Source organism: Artemia sp. Qi Xiang Cuo, chromosome 4 (assembly GCF_049724085.1).
Source record: "Artemia sp. Qi Xiang Cuo chromosome 4, ASM4972408v1, whole genome shotgun sequence".
In the NCBI taxonomy this organism is placed as follows: domain Eukaryota; kingdom Metazoa; phylum Arthropoda; class Branchiopoda; order Anostraca; family Artemiidae; genus Artemia; species Artemia sp. Qi Xiang Cuo.
Genome location: NC_142797.1, coordinates 77,957,650 through 77,977,469, shown reverse-complemented (window position 1 = coordinate 77,977,469; position 19,820 = coordinate 77,957,650). Strand labels below are relative to the sequence as shown.

The following is a 19,820-nucleotide window of genomic DNA, read 5'->3' as shown; positions in this document are numbered from 1 at the left end:
TTGTTCAGGTTAGAATATTAGTCGCATAGAATTCAGGCTAAAATATTTATCATCCCTTACATTTACGTCGATGTTACGATATGTATTTAATAGGAAAAATTAAGCAAAACATATACTTAACAGGCTAAACTTGTTACTTAAATGATAATTTCTTAATATCCACTTATGTCGGTATCAAAAGCTGCATAAATATCTTACCCGAAGTTGTTTAGAAAACTATTGAATTGTTCAGGTTAGAATATTAGTCGCATAGAATCCAGGCTAGAATATTTATCATCCCTTACATTTACGTCTATGTTACGATATGTATTTAATAGGAAAAATAAAGCAAAACATATACTTAGCAGGCTAAACTTGTAACTTCAATTTTAATTTTTTAATATCCACTTATGCCGGTAACAAAAGCTGCATAAATATCTTACCCGAAGTTGTTTAGGAAACTATGGAATTGTTCAGATTATAATATTAGTCGCATAGAATTTCAGGCTTGAATATTTATCATCCCTTACATTTACGTCGGTGTTGCGATATGTATATGATATGTAGGCTAAACTTGTAACTTAAATGTTAATTTTTGAATATCCACGTATGGAATTGCCTCTTTAGAGTTTTTAAGTAGAATGTTTGAAGATTGGTTATTCTTAGCGTACGGAACACATCTTACGAGGAATACTTTAAATTTTTCACTCAAGAAGGGAATTTAATTAAAATAACATATAAAAATCAAATACGTACGCTCCAAAAGATTCAAGTTTGGAATTTGAGAGAGGGGGGGAATACACCATAATATAATAAAGGTAGTATATGCTAAACTATAAGAAACTGGCAACAAGGCTACTTTATGTTTCATTTCACAGAGATGGAGCAAGGAACATCAGAGCTTCATGGGTGTGGGTGTATAGTGAAGCTTTGAATATTTTGGGAAGAAGGAGGGGCCTACTCAGCTGTGTTAGCTTCAGGCAGCTTGGTGCTGAAGTAAGTTGATAATAGTAGTAGTAGCTCTAGTGGAAAAGTAAATTTTGCAAATTTCATAGTAAGGAAGTTGAACTGACCTAATAGCTATGTCTTAGCTACAATTAAAAACTCATTGGGTATTAAAAACAATAGTATTTTTTCAATTAATGTAACTTATACTCGATAAAAGAAGAAGGCTGTTTGAGTCTAGTATCTTTTAAAATTAAAGGCTGATCAGCAACCTTATATAATGTGTTCTATTTCACTTTTGCATAATTTAGATACTGAACTCTTTATTCGAGACGAAACAAAATTTCTTCTGAATGTCGTGTCACCCGAAATTTTGTACACAATCACTTGAGACACATACAAGTCTTACCAACCCCCTTTAAGGGGTTATGAATCACGGTTTCTGCATAATTATAAAAAATAAATATTCATTTATATTCCATTCATGAGATATTACATCTCTGCTATTTTGACAGCCTATATCCATTTAAACGCTCTTGATTTAGCTCAATGGTAGCAATAATAGTAGCAGTAGCAGTAGTAGTAGTATATGTAAGTTTTTAAACTTTTAAGTTGACGAGTAGCCAAATTTAACATGTTTTATTTCACTTTTGAATATTTTGGAAACAAAGATCTTTTCCCCAAACAAAAGAAAATATCTTTATAACATTTTGTTCCTTAAAAATTTTGAGGACAGCTACTTTAAGGTTTTGCCCACAGATAAGTCTAATCAACCTTGTGTAGGGGGTTAAGAACCATTGTTTATACATGGCTATAAAAAATGAATATTCATTTACAGATCAGGCGCACTCATCTGTCGAGAGAGCTGCACTTCTGGCTGGAGTTAAATATAGAAGTCTACCATCAAATAAAGAGTACTCATTAGAAGGAAATGCCATTAAACAAGCAATTAAAAAAGATAGAGATGAAGGACTAATTCCATTTTTTGTAAGTAGTAAACTCTTACAAATATTTCATTTGTAATATAGAATGTAAAATGTTAAACAACTGTAAAATATAAATGTAAAATGTTAAACAAATGTAAAATATAAAACGTAAAAATATACATTTTTGTGAATACCAAATGTATTCACAAAAATGTATCCACTAGTCAAAAGATCACTAGCCGAGATCACTAGAAAAAAAAGAAAAAAAAATTACTAGCAAAGGAGAAAAATTGCAAGGAACAATATGTTAAACTCTTAAAATCAAATTTATCGAACAAATATATGAAATATGCTTCGCCTAAAGTAGTCACTAATCAAAGAATCAATTGGCCATCCATGCGAAAAATTGTTAGAATATTTTCTATATACATTATCATCATTATTACTATTAGTATCATTATATATTTTATTATTATTATTTTTACTTATTTTGTACGATTATAAGAAAATTATTATTAACAAAAAAATATTCTAAAGCCATGTCCATATTACAATTGTTTCATCCAAACCATCAGTCCGATTTTCAGCTTGGAAGGCTTACAATTGACATTTTAAATTTCGTTCCATAATTGACTTCCTAGACTGTTGTTTCTAAGTTTAGCGTGAATAAGGTTCACAATAACTTTCCACTCTGTCTGACCTAAAATGACATTTCAATACACCTTTTTTTTCTAATAATGTAGGCCTAATTTCTTTCAGTAACACAAAAAAAGTGGTACAATAAAATTAAAGATATATGCGGTAATAATGTGAATAGCTTTGATTTGCTTTTACCGGAGTCTCCGAGAAAAACTACCTTTGATCTTGATAAACAGCTCTATTTTATTGTTCAAAACATGTCTTCCCATCCTAACCTCCCACTTTCTAGGGTTCTTAATGCCATTGCCTCTGTCGCTGTTCCAGCTTTGGAAATTGAAACGAAAGATCCACAAGATAAGAGATTCCAGTACTCGCCCTCTCGATGCCCTTACTGCACATACTAAGTTTTTTACTGATTTAATATGAAACCCCTTGTCAGATATTCTTAATTAAATTATAAGAAATAGCCCAGTTGCATTGCCGCGGTTAAAAACGAACGGTGATAAACTGACTTTTGAGAATGTAAACCGAATGACTTTGACTTCTTGCTTTTCATCGGGTTACAAGAGTTTTGTGTGGACGGCTAAAAGCTTTATAGTGAATACCCACAGTTTAGTAACCGATAGAAACCATCAACAAATCACTAGCTTTTTCATTTGATTGGTAAGAAACCTTGATAAACTGATTATTTGGCTTAATTTTACTTCTGTTGGCTTGCAAAAAAAGAATCGATTTATTTGTCAACAATATTTTAATTCGTAAAGTTGTAAATGATTTTCGAATTAACAATTTTTAATTGAAAATTCGGCTTCCCTTCATTTTGGGAAGGCTGCTATTATTTCACTATAAAAGTGTTTACTGTTATAATCATTCTATCTATGGTGGCGTTTTAAAGGGAATACTTTAGCCGAATTATCGTCCTAGTAATGATTAACAGCCTTGACTACAATTCTTCCAAAAGGTGGAAATTTTTGGACACTTTATCTAAACTAGAAATTGCAAAAATTAACATCAGAAGCAACACCTTCAACATAGTTGACACCGGGGCTGAGATCCTCCTTCCCTATCCATAAACTTTCTATAATTTTAGCTCCTCCTTTTCCCATTCCTTTCTCCTTTAGACATATCCCATAAGACCACTACGTTCTATGGTACCAAGCCCTTTTCTGTGAGCTCTCCGAAAAAATCGAGTCAGTTCAAAAATTGGGTATAGGGTATGACCTCTAGAGAAAGGCTGAGCTATTACCTATAAACGGCAGTATGGCCTATTTTAGACTGGGTTTTGCCAAGGGTGCAACGATTGCTTTCAAGATTGGAGGGGTTTTCGTTCGGTGTAATACCTCCCTTAAGCTTAAGACGTCCTTGAATAGGATCCTCCAAATTTCTCATTTACTCCGCAATTATACCCGCACATAAAGATGCAGGCATCGTAATTTACTAGGCTTCTCCATGGCCGACCTTGTTTCCTTCTTTCTTTCCAGTTTTAGCAAATATATATTAAATAAGGATATTTCCCCACTTTAAATTATGGTTGTTTTTTGTTTACCCCTTTATCCTCATTTACTTAATGTCTTAGGGAAGTTTTAGTTTTACAGCCTACGTTTCGGTCTGACAGTTTATTCATCTTGTATCACAGCCTTATTCTTTCCCAGCCTTATACCACAGGATTGATCACTATTGGCTTATTATTTACTTTATGATTTAATTATTTGCATTATTTTTGAGTGAGTTTTGCATGTGTTTTATGTGTTTTTATATATTGATATTATTCCTCTCTAGTCTCTTATTATTTCATTTTGTTCTAGTTTAGGGTTATGGATTTTAATCATTTTTATTTCCATATTTAATTATTAACTAGGGCTTTTATTGCCAATTTTTCTTTCAAACTAAACAACAAATTCGGCGGTTCTGTTAATTACAGTCACTCAGAATACAATTTTAATCTAATTTCCTAGTCTCAATCATTTGTCAGTTTTGTTTACTTGGTGGACATCTTAGTAAGAAAACTGCTAGCAGTGAGAGCTAAACTGGTCTCAGAGGAAAAAAAAATACGACAAGCGCCATCTAATGTCACCGACTAAAGTCATATATATAATTGTAAAACGTTCAACAATGAGACTAACCAAGCTCATACTGTTTTGAAATTAAATAAAAAAAAACAAGTTTTTTTTAACTGAAAGTAAGGAGCAACATTAAAACTTAAAACGAACAGAAATTATTCCGTATATGAAAGGGGCTGTCCCCTCCTCAACGCCTTGCTCTTCACGCTAAAGTTTTTTACTGTTTTAAAAAACAGAGTTGTGAAAAAGAGTCTAACTTTGGCGTAGACAGTGAGGCGTTGAGGAGGGGACAGCCCCTTTCATATACGGAATAACTTCTGTTCGGATTAATTTTTAATGTCGCTCCTTACTTTCAGTTAAAAAGACTTGTTTTTTTAATTCAATTTCTGAACGTTTTTGAATTAATGCAGGTTTTGATTTTGGCTCACCGTACATGAATAATTAAAATAAAAATTTGCATAATAATTTTACTTTTTTTTAATTAAATGGCTTTAATTAGCTAGAACTGCAGCTAAGAATATTAGTGAAAAAGATTTATGTTTAATAGAAAGGAGAAAGGACTTGTACAAGAATTATCTGAGCGATAGATCGTATGAAAACAAAAGAAATGTAAAGAAAGTGGAGAAAGCATTGAAATATGAACTGAGGCGGTGTGAAGTGGAGGCCATGGATAAAATTGCCGAGGATCTGGAAGATGCAGCTAGAGGGCATAATAGTAAAATATTGTACTGGCACGTTAACAAATTGAGAGGTAGTAGTCAATCCGGACTTGTCCCAGTTAAAGATAGGAATGGGGTGGCAATTAGCGACAAGGAAAAAGCTAAAGCGAGATGGGCCGAACATTTTGAGAACTTGCTTCACCGAGATAGAGTTGCAGGAAAAAATATAGAGGAAAATGAAAAAACTTTGTGATACCTTGGATGTAAAAGAAGATTTGTTTTGTGAGGAGGAATTAGCAACAGTACTAAAAGGATTAAAGAATAATAAGGCTCCAGGTGCTGATAGGGTGGCAAATGAGTTACTTAAATATGGTGGCTCTGAGGTTAGAAATAAGTTATTGAAGATTATGAATATGATTTTTGAAAAAGGGGACGTACCTAGCGATTTTAGGAAAACTTTATTTAAACCCCTTTATGAGAAAGGTGATAAGAGTAAGTGTGGTAATTATCGAGGCATTAGTCTGGTCTCTGTAGGTAGCAAATTGCTTAGTAATATGATACTTTTTAGACTGAGAGATGCTGTAGACAAAGTTTTAAGAGAAGAGCAGTGCGGTTTTAGAAAAGGTAGAGGATGTGTCGACCAAGTTTTCACTCTTAGGCTAATAATTGGGAAGTGCCTGAGTTTTCAAACACCTTTGGTCCTCAGTTTTATAGATTATGAGCAAGGGTTCGATTCTGTTGATAGAGGAGCTTTAGTAAGGGTTTTATCCTTGTATGGTATACCAGACAAATACATTAAAGTGATTAGTGCTATGGACGAGAATAACACTGCTGCGGTTAAGGTAGGAAATGAGGTTAGCAGCTGGTTTTGTATTAAATCGGGAGTTAAGCAGGGTTGTGTTTTATCCCCCTTTATATGGATTATTTTGATGGACTTTGTTTTAAGGAGGATAGGAAAGGCAATGGGAGACCACGGAATCAAATGGGGAGGAAAAAGTCTCCTGGACTTGGATTATGCTGATGATTTAAGCATCCTAGATGAAAGTGTGACCAATATGAATGAAGTTTTAGAGGTTTTGCGAGTTCAGGGTGCTAGTATTGGTTTGAAAATTAATGTTAGGAAGACTAAGTCACTAAGGCTAGGAATAAGTGAAGATGAAAAGGTGACGTTGGGTAATGAAAAGATTGATCAGGTGGGCAGCTTCACTTACCTTGGTAGTATTATTAGTAAAGTTGGTGGGAGCAGTGAAGATGTTAAAAAAAAAAATAGCCAAGGCTCAGGGTGTTTTTTCACAGTTAAAATAAGTCTGAAGAATAGGAAGATAAGTCTGCAAACCAAGATTAGAATATTAGAGGCTACAGTGATGACAGTGGTCAAATATGGCTCTAAAGTATGGACACTTCGAAAAGCGGATGAAGATTTGCTTGATGTTTCCAAGAGAAATTGCTTAAGGATTGTTCTGGGTACCCGGCTGACTGACCGTATTTCAAACAATAGGCTATACGAAAAATGTGGTTCAATACCGCTCTCTAGCTCTATAATGAAAGAAAGGTTGAGGTGGTTAGGGCATGTTGTGCGGATGAAGGATGACAGATTGCCGAAGATTGTTCTTTTTGGCCAACCATCTAGGGCAAACGGAAAGCAGGTCGCCCCCATCTGGGGTGGGAGGACGTCATAAAGAAAGATTTAAAGGAAATGGGAACTTCGTGGGCGGGTGTAAAAAGGGAGGCTTTGAATAGCGTGGAGGAGGAGCGTGCGTAGCTGTGTTGGCCTCAGGCGGCTTGGTGCTGTGGTGAGTTGTTAGTAGTAGTAGTTTCTCGAAAGTTGTTTAATTTTATTTACGAACGTTTTTATTAGTAATAAATATACGTAACTTACGAATTAACTTACGTAACGAAGTTCTTCATCCATATATTTTTAACACGTATATTAGGGGGTTTGCCCCTATTCAATACCTTACTCTTCACGCTAATGAAAAGCTTCCTCCATGAAAAGATCCTCCCACACAACTCCCGACTCCCCCCCCCCACTACCAGAAAAAAATCCCACCTGAGAACGTCTGTATACTTCCCAATAACAAATACTATATGGAAACATTGGGTAAAGTTAATAAATTTCAGCCCTCCCCCCGGGGACTTTGGGAGATTAAGACATCCTAAAAGACATATTTATCATATTTTCGAAAATGTCGAACAAAAGGACTATCTCAAAATTTTGATCGGTAGACTTTGAGAAACAAATGAGCTGTCGGAGGAGGCCTAGTTGCCCTCCATTTTTTTGGTCACTTAAAAAAGGCACTAGAACTTTTAATTTCCATTCGAATGAGCTCTTCCATGATATTCTAGGACCACTGGGTCAATATTATCACCCCTGGGAAAAAAAGAACAAAACAAATAAACACGCATCTGTGATCTTCTGGCAAAAAATACAAAATTACACATTTTGGCAGATAGGAGCTTGAAGCCTCAACAGTAGGGATCTCTGATACGCTAAATCTGATGGTGTGATTTTCATTAAGGTTCTAAAGCTTTTAGGGGGTCTTTCCCCCTTTTTTCAAAAATCAGCTAAATTTTCTCAGGCGCGTAAGTTTTGACGCGTGCCTTACTGAAACTTATATATTTGAAATCAGTATTAAAATCTGATTCTTCTGATGTATCCATTGGCATGAAAATCCCGTGTTTTAGAGTGTCGGTTACTATTGAGCCGGGTCGCTCCTTTCTTACGAACTGTTTTATTCAAAAATAAGTTTGGAAAGAAAAGTCTACTTAATTTTAGAAGTCCTTAAGAAATCGATGTCGGATCAGGTTAAAACTTAGGTTTTGATCTAAGTTGAGAGAATTTGCCAATGAAAACTTACGTAATTTAGGCCTATAAGTTTAATTTTCTAGATTTTTAGGGTCAGTTCTATTCAGTTTTCTATTTTCCTCGTTAGCCACTTTGCTATCAGCTTTTATTATTCACATGAATGTTCAAAAATTCTCTTTGATTCAGTTTTAATAATGAGTTATGACTGTCTAGGAAGTTTGATTCTGTTGGCTAGTAAGACGGTGAATCAAGGTCGTACCCAGAGGGGGGGGGGGTTAGGGGTTTGACCCCCCCCCCAATAAAAAACGTAACAAAAATGGATATAAACAAATTTTGTGCGCTTTTTGGGATTTTTTTCGTAAACCCCCTCCCCCCCCCGAAAAAAATCTTTGAGTAAAACCCCTCCGAAAACAAATCCTGGGTATAGCCTTTCGTTGAATTGACGCAAAAACGCGCCATTTTTTTAAGCTAGTCACCTTAATAATAAAAGAAAGTGAGTTTAAATTTTTTGCAGCTAATTTTTATTTGCATTTTGCACTTACTAAAAACAATATCTTGTTTTGTTTACATTAAGAGACTTTTCTCTCTTAGGTAATAGTCACTCTTGGTACAACTCCATCTTGTGCCTTTGATAAGTTAGATGAAATTGGACCCGTCTGTGAAGAGGAAGAGATTTGGGTCCATGTTGATGCAGCATATGCAGGTAAAATATAGCAAAATGCTAAATTTTGATAAGAATACATATAGTTTATTTTTTTAAAGGCATAAACATGTATAATATCATAGGCAGCGCAATAGCACTGCCTAAGTAAAGAACGATGGTGGCAAAATGTATTTTTTTTTCCCTTTAGACCAGGCACTTTGTATCGAAGGTGTTGTCGTAGAAACGTCGAAAAGGGCTCATTCGATTGGAAATTGGAATCGCTAGTCCAATTTTTAATAGCCAAAAGTGATTGTAAGGCCACTAACACCCCTTCAGCGCCCACCATTTCCCCAAACACATTCAATCAAAATTTTGAGATAGCCATTTTGTTCAACGTAGTTGACTTGGAAATTATGGAAATTATGTTTTTGAAGAGGATACTTTCACCACAGCTCTCGGGGCAAGGGCTGTAAGTTGTGCCCTGAAGGCATATAAGGTCTTTATAGAAGATGTTGTCATAGAAACTACAAAAAGGGCTCATTCGATTGGAAATTCAAAGGGCTAGTGGCCTTTTTAATAGTTGAAAGTGATTGGAGGTTAACTAACCCCTTTCTAACACCCACCATTTCCCCAAAAACATTCATTCAAAATTTTGAGACAGAACTTTTGTTCAACGGAGTTAAAAGGTCCAGAAATCTATGTCTTTGAGGAAGATAACCCCCTCAAAGCCCTTAGGGAAAGGGTTGTAAGTTATGCCATGGGGGCATATAAGGTTTTTTTTTTATAGAAAGGGATGTCACAGAAACTTCCAAAAACGATGTTGGCATAATGTATTATTATTATTATTTTTTTTTTTGGTTTCTTGGTTTTAGGCCAGGGCACTTCTTATCGAAGGAATTGTCGTAGAAACTTGTAAAAGGACTCATTACATTGGAAATTAGAATGGCTTGTGCCCTTCTTAATAGTCGAAAGTAATATAAAGACAACTAATACCCCTTCCAAGCCCAGCATTTCACCAAACACATCCAATCAAAATTTTGAGATAGCGATTTTGTTCAACGTAGTTGAAAGATCTAGAAATTATACCTTTGAGGAGGACACTCCCCCACAACCCTCGGGGCAAGGGTTGTAATTTATGCCCTGGGGACATATAAGGTTTTTATTGAAAGGTTTGTCGTAGAAACTTCAAAAAGGGCTCATTCAATTGGAAATTCAAAGAGTTAGTGCCCCTTTTAATAGCCGAAAGTGATTGGAGAGCAACTAACCCTCCTGTCACGCACACCATTTCCCCAAACACAACCAATCAATTTTGAGATATCCATTTGGTTCGACGTAGTTAAAAGCTCCGAAAATTATGTCATTAAGGATAAAAAACCCCCCACAGCCCTTAGGGCAAAGCTTGTAAGTTATACCCTGGGGGCATATAAGGTATTTATAGAAAGCATTGTCGTAAAAACTTCAAAAAGGGCTGATTCAATTGGAAATTGGAAAGGCTAGTGCCCTTTTAAATAGTTGAAAGTGATTGGAGGGCAACTATCCCCCTCTCACACCCACCATTTCCCCAAACACATACAATCAAAATTTTGAGATATCCATTTGGTTCAACGCAGTTGAAAGTTTTGGAAATTAGGTTTTTGAGGATGATAACCCCCTCAGAGCCCTCAGGGCAAGGATTTTAAGGTATGCCCTGGGGGCATATAAGGTTTTTTATAGAAAGCATGTCGTATAAACTTCAATAAGGGCTCATTTGATTGGAAATTGAAAGGGCTAGTGCCCTTTTTAATAGGCAAATGTGATTGGATAGCAGCTAACCCCCCTCTCACACCCACCATTTTCTCAAAACACACCAATTCAAAATTTCGAGTCATTCTGTTCAACGTAGTTGAAAGTTCTGGAAATTAAGTCTTCTGGGATGACGAACCCACTACACCCCTTAGGGCCATGGTTGTAAAATATGCCCTTGGGGCATGTAAGGTCTTTATACAAAGCGTTCTCGTAGAAACTTCAAAAAGGGTTCATTCAATTAGAAATTAAAAGAGCTAGTGCCATTTTTAATAGTCGAAAGTGATTGGAGTGCAACTAGCCCCCCCCCCTCTCACGCCCACCATTCTCCCAAACACATGCAATCAAAATTTTAAGAAATCCGTTTTGTTCAATGCAGTTGAAAGTTTTTGAAATTAGGTCTTTGAGGATGATAACCCTCCCACATCCCTCAGGGCAAGGGGTGTAAGCTATGCCCTGGGGGCATATAAGGTCTTGATATAGTAGAAACTTCAAAAAGAGCTCATTTGATTGGAAATTGAAAGGGCTAGTTCCATTTTAATAGTAGAAAGTGATTGGAGGGCAACTAACCTCCCTCTCACGCCCACCATTTCCCCAAACGCATCCAATTAAAATTTTTGTGCTAGCCATTTTTCAACGTAGTTGAGAGTTAAAGAAATTAGGTCTTTAAGGATAACAACCCCCCCCCCAACACTCAGGGTAAGGGTTGTAAATTATGCCCTGGGGCATATAAGGTTTTTACAGAAAGCGGTGTTGTAGAAACTTAAAAAATGGCTCATTCGATTGGAAATTGAGAAAGCTAGTGCTCTTTTTAATAGTAAAAAGTGATTGAAGGGCTACAAACCCCCTTTCACGCCCACCATTTCCCCAAGCAAATCAAATCAAAATTTGGGATATCGATTTTGCTCAACGAAACTTAAAGTTCTGGAAATTACGTGTTTTAGGATGACCCCCCATAATCCTCAGGGCAAAGGGTTGTATTGTAAAATTATTTAAAGGCTATAAAATTAAATTACTGAAGAAACTTCTAAACTTTTTAGGGTCAGCGTTCATATGTCCTGAATATAGACACCATCTAAATGGAATAAACTTTGCCGACTCTTTCAATTTCAATCCCCATAAATGGCTGATGGTGCATTTTGATTGTTCTGCTCTTTGGCTCAGAAATTCAAAGGACTTAGTTGATGCTTTCAATATTGACCCCGTTTATCTGAGGCATGACAAACAAAGCAAAACGCTTGACTACAGAGTAAGTATCATGAATAAACAACGACATATTAACTACAAGTGTTTTTATATTTTGGTTATATTGTTCATCCTACTACCTAGTGAGAACGATTTCCGAATGTTATCCGAAGAATTTTTTTTCACGGTTGCAGCGGTATATGCAACCTAGTAGAAGACGAACATGGTCCATAGACGTCATAGGGTTAAAGCTGGAATTTCTCCGTAAGTAATAATTAATCAGGCTTTTTTCAAGAATGGGATCGAATATGCACGAAGAAGGCCAAGGTTACGCTGGGAAAATCTTGAAAGGCTAAGTAAGGCTAATTAACTTTCAGGTGGTTAGCCTAACAATGAAAGAATCTCCACATTTTAAACTTCCTTAATAAACAAGTATTTAGCAGTTTAATTATAGTAAAAAAAAGAAAATCGCTGATGTAGATAATGTTCGTGATTTTTTTTTTTTCATAGCTAGTGGCATACCAAAGCCAAGTCAAGCTAGCTGCAGAGTCGTTATTATAGTTTTTTTTTAATTTTTGTCAATTTCTTTATTGTTAATTGCCAAATTTAAAATGTTGTTTGTTTGTCTTTTTTACTACCTTGTTAGTCATTCTGTTGCTGGTGTCTTTATCTATATGCTGTTTTATTTGTCTTTTTTATTTTTACTACTCTCATTTTTTACTGTTTTTTTTGTATTTGTCTTGTCATTCTTAATTATCCCATTGTCGTCTTAAGTGTTGTATTTTTAATTAACGAATTATTTTCAGTGTTGAATATTTGCCATTGAATAGGTTCAGTTTGTCTTAGTATGCCTAAGCGGCTTGTATTTATTTTATGCGGATATTCATGAAATAACAGATATGAAAATTTTGTGTAGTGTTTATCTGGGATTTAGAAAAGCTATTTAAATTGAATAGAGATTTATTAAATTAGCCAGAGGCAATGTTAAAGCGTTACCTAAAGTAAAGACCAAAAAGCTCCAACTTTTTATTATTATTTTTTTTCCAGAGGCACTTCATATGGAAGGGGTGGTCGTATAAACTTCGGAGGGTAGTCTTTCAATTGGAAATTGGAAGTTCTAATGCTCTTTTTAAGAGTCAAAATTGATCAGAGGACAACTAGCCCCCCCCCACGCCATTTGTTCTTCAAATGTATCAGATACAAATTTTGAGATTAAATTTTGTTAAAAATAGTCCAAAGATCAGATACTAAAAACTCTGAAGTCGACACAACTCCGCCGAGCCCGGGCGTTGTAAGTTTTACCCTAGGGCCATATATGATTCTTATGGAAGGGGTACTCATATAAACTTCAGACGGGGTTCACTTGATTGGAAATTGAAGGTTCTCGTTCACTTTTTAAGAGTCAAAAGAGATCGGAGGGCAACTAGCCCCCCCTCCATGCCCTATTTCCCCAAACACATCTAATAAAACTTTTGAGATAGCCATTTTGTTAAAAATAGTTCAAAGATCAGATGACATAAATTCTAGGGGTTGCCACAACCCCCCAGAGCCCGGAGGCTAATATCATAAGTTATGTCTTAGGGGCATATATAGTTGTTATGGAAAGTGTGATTGTATAAACTTCAGAGGGAACTCATTTAATTGAAAATGGAAAGTTCTAGTTCCTTTCTTAAGAGTCAAAAGTGATCGGACGGCATCTACCCCTTCCCCCTCTCTTTTCCCCAAATACAACCGATCAAAATTTTGAGATAGCCATTTTTTTTAAATATATTCAAAAATCAGATAACAAAAACTTCCACAACTCCCAGAAGCCGGGGGCAAGGATTGTGAGTTATGCTCCAGGGGTATCTATGGTTGTTATGGAAAGCGTAGTTTTTTACTGTTTAGTATAATAAGTAAAAATAAAGGTGCTTGTGTATTATCCATAACACACTCAAGAAGATAATATAGGTTAATCATAATGAAATATACCAATTATGATGAAAATATAAGACTTTAGTAATAAAATTATGGAAACCACAACAAAGAATATGGAAAACATGCCGCCCAGAACGCATAATATTAAATACTTAACCTAACCACCTCTACATATTAAATATTAAGTTAAAATATACCTGCATCATAGTTTTTATGACTAAGACTAAGCTAATTATAACCGATTACCGACAAACAAACCGGTTTTACTTAGATCAAACTGAGCAAAATTTTGTGTGTGTTCTGAATAATACACAAGAACCAAAATAAGTTATTATTATAATAATACTTATTATTATAGACAAAGACATACTACATTTTAATTTATGCTCTATCGTATCTATTTAGGATGAGTTTTGTAAATAAGTTAACGATTTCTAAATTGTCCACTATTTTTTTTTTTAAGGAAAAAGGCTAGCTAGCTCCTTGGCTGCCCATTTAAGTCCAAAAACCATTTTTCAACCAATGCTAGTACTAAAATGGGTGTTTTTATAAGGTACAGCAGCTTCAGATATGTCACATTTCATTTGTAATTTTTAAAACTCTTATGATAGAGTAGGCTTTCAATTCAAGAATTAGTTTAATTTATTTTGTGACATTTAGTAACGAACCATGCTGAACAAGTTTGGAAAAAATTTTAAACAGAAGAAAAAACGAGGATATTTCCAGCCACTGAAAAAGCAAAAATTTATGCAAATATTTCAGCCAGGACCTCCACTCAGCTGTCCTCAGTACAAGATAGAAAAAGTATAAAAGACCGCAAAAACAGGCCTTTTACCGTTGCAACCACTATCGTTTTTGTGGTGGTTTATTTTACAAGTTTTTTTTGTTTATTTTAGAGGTTGCTTTGAAGATCTTTTATTATTTTTCTATCTTTGCGCTGAGAATTTTGCTTTTTCACTACCTCAAAATATCCTCGTTTTTTCTTCTGCTTAAAGTTTTTTCTCAACTTGTCATACTTAAGTGGGATCTTAAAAATCTTTTACCATACTGAATATCGCTTTAAAATTTTTAAAAATTTTAAAATTAATTTTTTTTTTTAAATACTCATCAAGACGTGAAGCAAAACAATCGATTAGAGAAAGAGAGACAAACAGTAAAAAGTCACGATACACGTAAATACATAACACCGACTACAAACAATTCAAAAAAGAACACCCATTCAGGGGGGTCGATCATGTTGCTACACAGGTAAAAGGCCGGATCATCAACACTAAGAATAGCATCAGCAATCAATTTATTGTTTCATAAGTAAACCATTTTGAGACCAATTGGGGAGATGAAAAAGAAACTCAGCAAATTTGAAAAAACAATTTTCTAATTATTATCTGTGGCTTTCAGAAAATCCCAAAATGGACTAACTGTTACTGAAAACTAACAATAGTTGGTCTTTGACAATATTGAAATACAAAAATCTGAAATTAAAGCTGGAAATTAAAACAAAGGATGAGTAGAGAGTGTCCAGCACATATGAGGGATACTGTCCTCCACTTGCTCCCCACTCTTTACACAGTAGCTTTCTAATGTTATTTTTGAGTGGCGTAAATGTAGCTGCTTGTTATCTATTGCCTTCGAAGACATTTAAAACAAAAATTTGCAATTGTGCATTTGCAATTGTTATCAAATTTGCATTCGCAATTGTTATCGATTGCCTTCGAAGACATTTAAAACGAAAATTTGCAATTCTTCATTTGCAGTTGTTAACAAATTTGTATTTGCAACTGTTACCGATTGCCTTCGGAAACATTTAAAACAAAAATTTGACATTGTGCATTTGCAATTGTTATCAAATTTGCATTTGCAGCTGTTATCGATTGCTTTCAAAGACATTTAAAACAAAAATTTGCAATTGTGCATTTGCAATTGTTATCACATTTGCATTTGCAACTGTTATCGATTGTCTTCAAAGACATTTAAAACACAAATTTGCAATTGTGCATTTGCAGGTGTTAACAAATTTGTATTTGCAACTGTCATCGATTGCCTTCGAAGACATTTAAAACGAAAATTTGTAATGTTGCATTTGCAGTTGTTAACAAATTTGCATCTGCAACTGTTATCGATTGCCTTCGAAAACATTTAAAACAAAAATTTGCAATTGTGCATTTGCAATTGTTATAAAATTTACATTTGCAAATGTTATCGATTGCCTTCAAAAACATTTAAAACACAAATTTGCAATTGTGCATTTGCAGTTGTTAACAAATTTGCATTTGCAACTGTTATCGATTGCCTTCGAAAACATTCAAAACAAACATTTGCACTTGTGCATTTGCAATTGCTATCAAATTTGCATTTGCAACTGTTAGGGATTGCCTTCGAAGACATTTGAAACAAAAGTTGTGCATTTGCAATTGTTATCAAATTTGCATTTGCAACTGTTATCGATTGCCTTTGAAGACATTTAAATCAAAAATTTGCAATTGTGCATTTGCAGTTGTTAACAAATTTGCATTTGCAACTGTTATCGATTGCCTTCGAAAACATTTAAAACAAAAATTTGCAATTGTGCATTTGCAATTGTTATCAAATTTGCATTCGCAAGTGTTATCGATTGCCTTCAAAGACATTTAAAACACAAATTTGCAACTGTGCATTTGCAGTTGTTAACAAATTTGCATTTGTAACTGTTATCGATTGCCTTCGAAAACATTTAAAACAAACATTTGCAATTGTTATCAAATTTGCGTTTGCAACTGCCATCGATTGCCTTCGAAAACATTTAAAACAAAAATTTGCAATTGTGCATTTGCAATTGTTATCAAATTTGCATTTGTAAATTTTATCGATTGCCTTCGAAAACATTTAAAACAAACATTTGCAATTCTGCATTTGCAGTTGTTAACAAATTTGCATTTGCAACTGTAATCGATTGCCTTTAAAAACATTTAAAACAAAAATTTGCAATTGTGCATTTGCAATTGTTATCAAATTTGCATTCGCAAATGTTATCGATTGCCTTCGAAGACATTTAAAACACAAATTTGCAACTGTTCATTTGCAGTTGTTAACAAATTTGCATTTGTAACTGTAATCGATCGCCTTCGAAAACATTTAAAACAAACATTTGCAATTGTGCATTTACAATTGTTATCAAATTTTCATTTGCAACTGTTATCGATTGCCATCGAAGACATTTAAAACAAAAATTTGCAACTGTGCATTTGCAATTGTTATCAAATTTGCATTTGCAAATGTTATCGATTGCCTTCAAAGACATTTAAAACACAAATTTGCAATTGTGCATTTGCAGTTGTTAACAAATTTGTATTTGCAACTGTAATCGATCGCCTTAGAAAACATTTAAAACAAACATTTGCAATTGTGCATTTACAATTGTTATCAAATTTTCATTTGCAACTGTTATCGATTGCCTTTGAAGACATTTAAATCAAAAATTTGCAATTGTTCATTTGCAGTTGTTAACAAATTTGCATTTGCAACTGTTATCGATTGCCTTCGAAAACATTTAAAACAAACATTTGCAATTCTGCATTTGCAGTTGTTATCAAATTTGCATTTGCAAGTGTTATCGATTGCCTTCAAAGACATTTAAAACAAAAATTTGCAATTGTGCATTTGCAATTGTTATCAAATTTGCATTGGCAAATGTTATCGATTGCCTTCGAAGACATTTAAAACACAAATTTGCAACTGTTCATTTGCAGTTGTTAACAAATTTGCATTTGCAACTGTAATCGATTGCCTTAGAAAACATTTAAAACAAAACATTTGCAATTGTGCATTTACAATTGTTATCAAATTTTCATTTGCAACTGTTATCGATTGCCATTGAAGACATTTAAAACGAAAATTTGCAACTGTGCATTTGCTATCAAATTTGCATTTGCAACTGTTCTCGATTGCCTTCGAAGACATTTAAAACACAAATTTGCAATTTTGCATTTACAATTGTTATCAAATTTGCACTTGCAATTGTTATCCATCGCCTTCATAGACATTTAAAACGAAAATTGTTTGTTTAAACCAAATCCGAAGCACTTGCTTTTGCATTTGCCTTCAAGGAATTGTGAAAAATATTGATCTCATTGGTCTTCAATAGGTAATTTGTTGTTGAATCATTTGGGGGGGGGGGGTATTCATACTTTAGTTGAAATAAAAAGGGAGGGCAGATGGCAGCACCTAAACTCTGATGAAGCTTTTATATTAAGGAATAAAGCTGTTCGACTCCATAACATGTTCGTTGTACTGAAAAATCAACTAAGGTTTGTTTCACCGAGAATGCCTGTACTTATAGGTGTAGTCTAAAAACGAAGCCCCAGGGAGAATAAATATTTTGATAATGGTCATTTTATTGAAACCAGTTCTATTTGCAACTTGAAGGTATTTCATTCGGTTAGTATTATGGGTTGTTTCTTATCGAAAAATGGCTTTAAAAAATGTGACTTAAAAAATGACTTTTAAAAAAAGGCTTTATAAGGTTGTTTGGTAGCCACCAAGGATGATTCTTTTTGTAAGCGCATTGTTAAAGTAATTCTGGGGGATTATTAGTCTTTTGATACTGATGATTCTAATGAAGCTTTCTTCTGTTGCAACTTGAGGTGTGTTTTATCTGGCTAGCTGTTTTGAATCGTCCATAAGTGATGTGTTGCTGTTATTACGAGGAAGAATTTGTTATACTCTTTAATATTCATACAATAAATACAAAATTAAAAGAGATTTTTATGACAAAAATAGTTCTGTTTGTGAATGCATTTTGACAACAAGTTCCTAAGGACTTTAGCTTTTTTTTTATCATGAGTAATAGTTTAATGAAGTTCGCCACTTGAGATGTTTTATTTTTATCTATTTTATGTTTATATTATATTTTATATTTTATTTTATAATATATTTTTATATTATAATATATATTATAATATTATAATATAATTTTATTATAATGTAATATATATTTTATTATAATATAATTTTATATTATAATATATTATATTATAATATATTATAATATGTTTTATTTTCTATATATTTTATTTTAAGTGTTATTGTTTTATTTTTATTTTATGTTTTGGATTATTTTTAAGTGAGATTTAGATTTTCCAATTAACCAGTACGGTTGTTTTACGATTTGTTATTTACATTGTTAAAAAGATAAAAACTGAAACCGAGGTTTTTTACAACAAAATCGTGTTTTGAAACACCCATTCAAATATTTGATTTTTTTAAGAAACAAATTCATTATGGGTAACGTGAAGCTACCCCTTGCTTCACCTTGAGATGTGTTTCGATAATTTACTTTATATTACTTTTAAGTCGCATAATTTTATAATAAGCATATGTTTGTTCGATGCCTAGACAATTAAATTGTACGAATCTACCGAAAATTCGGAAAAAAGAACTTTTTAAATTAATGAAACGTGAAATGTTCTCAAATTTGTAGGAGCTACAGCGGTTATTTGTTAGTCGTATCGGAAATATGTACAAATCTAAAAACCATGTTTTTGTTCTTTTCAAGCATTGGCAAATACCCTTAGGAAGAAGGTTTCGATCTCTAAAACTTTGGTTTGTACTAAGAATTTATGGCGCAGAAGGACTGAGAAAGCATATTAGAAAGCAATGCCACTTGGCAAAAGCTTTTTCAGATTTAGTTCATTCTGATGAGAGATTTGAAACACCAGTACAGCCACAACTTGGATTGGTGTGCTTTAGACTTAAGGTAATTTATTTTATTTTTTAAATACCTTCATTCAAATAAAATTCAAATGAATAAACTTAATCAGATATCTTAATTTTTGTTTGGATATACGGTTCGGAAAATTATAAATAAATTCACTTTTTAATAAAACAATTTAGTCATAATTGGTTTATTAAATAAACTTACTCCTAGATATATGTAAAAATATACATGTATTCATATATACATTGCTGGAATACAGACCTTCCACAGGTTAGGAATATTTTTCCTGAGGCCCGAAACCTTCTCCTAAAATAAGAATTTTGTATATATTCCATATTTCCCAGTACAATATCATATAATTTTCTGATTTTTGAGGTGCCCTTATGAGCAAGAATCCCGCCCTTTCCAAGTCGCTTTCGAAACATCTCTTTTGGTAATTTATCAAGGAGTTCGTGGTAACGAACTGTAAGTAAGAAGCGAGGTGCCCTCAATAGTAACCGAAACTCTAAGAAGCAGACTCTTCACAAAAATAGTTACATAAAAAGAATCGAATTTTTATTCGTATTCAAAATACGTAATATTCATCA

General features: G+C 33.7%; 1 protein-coding gene across 1 annotated transcript in view; it reads left to right on the top strand.

Annotated features, from left to right (window-relative positions):
* The window catches only part of Ddc (aromatic-L-amino-acid decarboxylase), a 133,459-nt gene that overhangs the window by 105,812 nt on the left and 7,827 nt on the right, over window positions 1–19,820 (top strand). Inside the window, exons 7-10 of the mRNA XM_089088545.1 lie at window positions 1,763–1,911; window positions 8,606–8,717; window positions 11,480–11,688; window positions 19,072–19,272. Of these exons, the coding sequence (XP_088944671.1) occupies window positions 1,763–1,911; window positions 8,606–8,717; window positions 11,480–11,688; window positions 19,072–19,272 (671 nt within the window). The remainder of the gene's footprint in view (window positions 1–1,762; window positions 1,912–8,605; window positions 8,718–11,479; window positions 11,689–19,071; window positions 19,273–19,820) is intronic.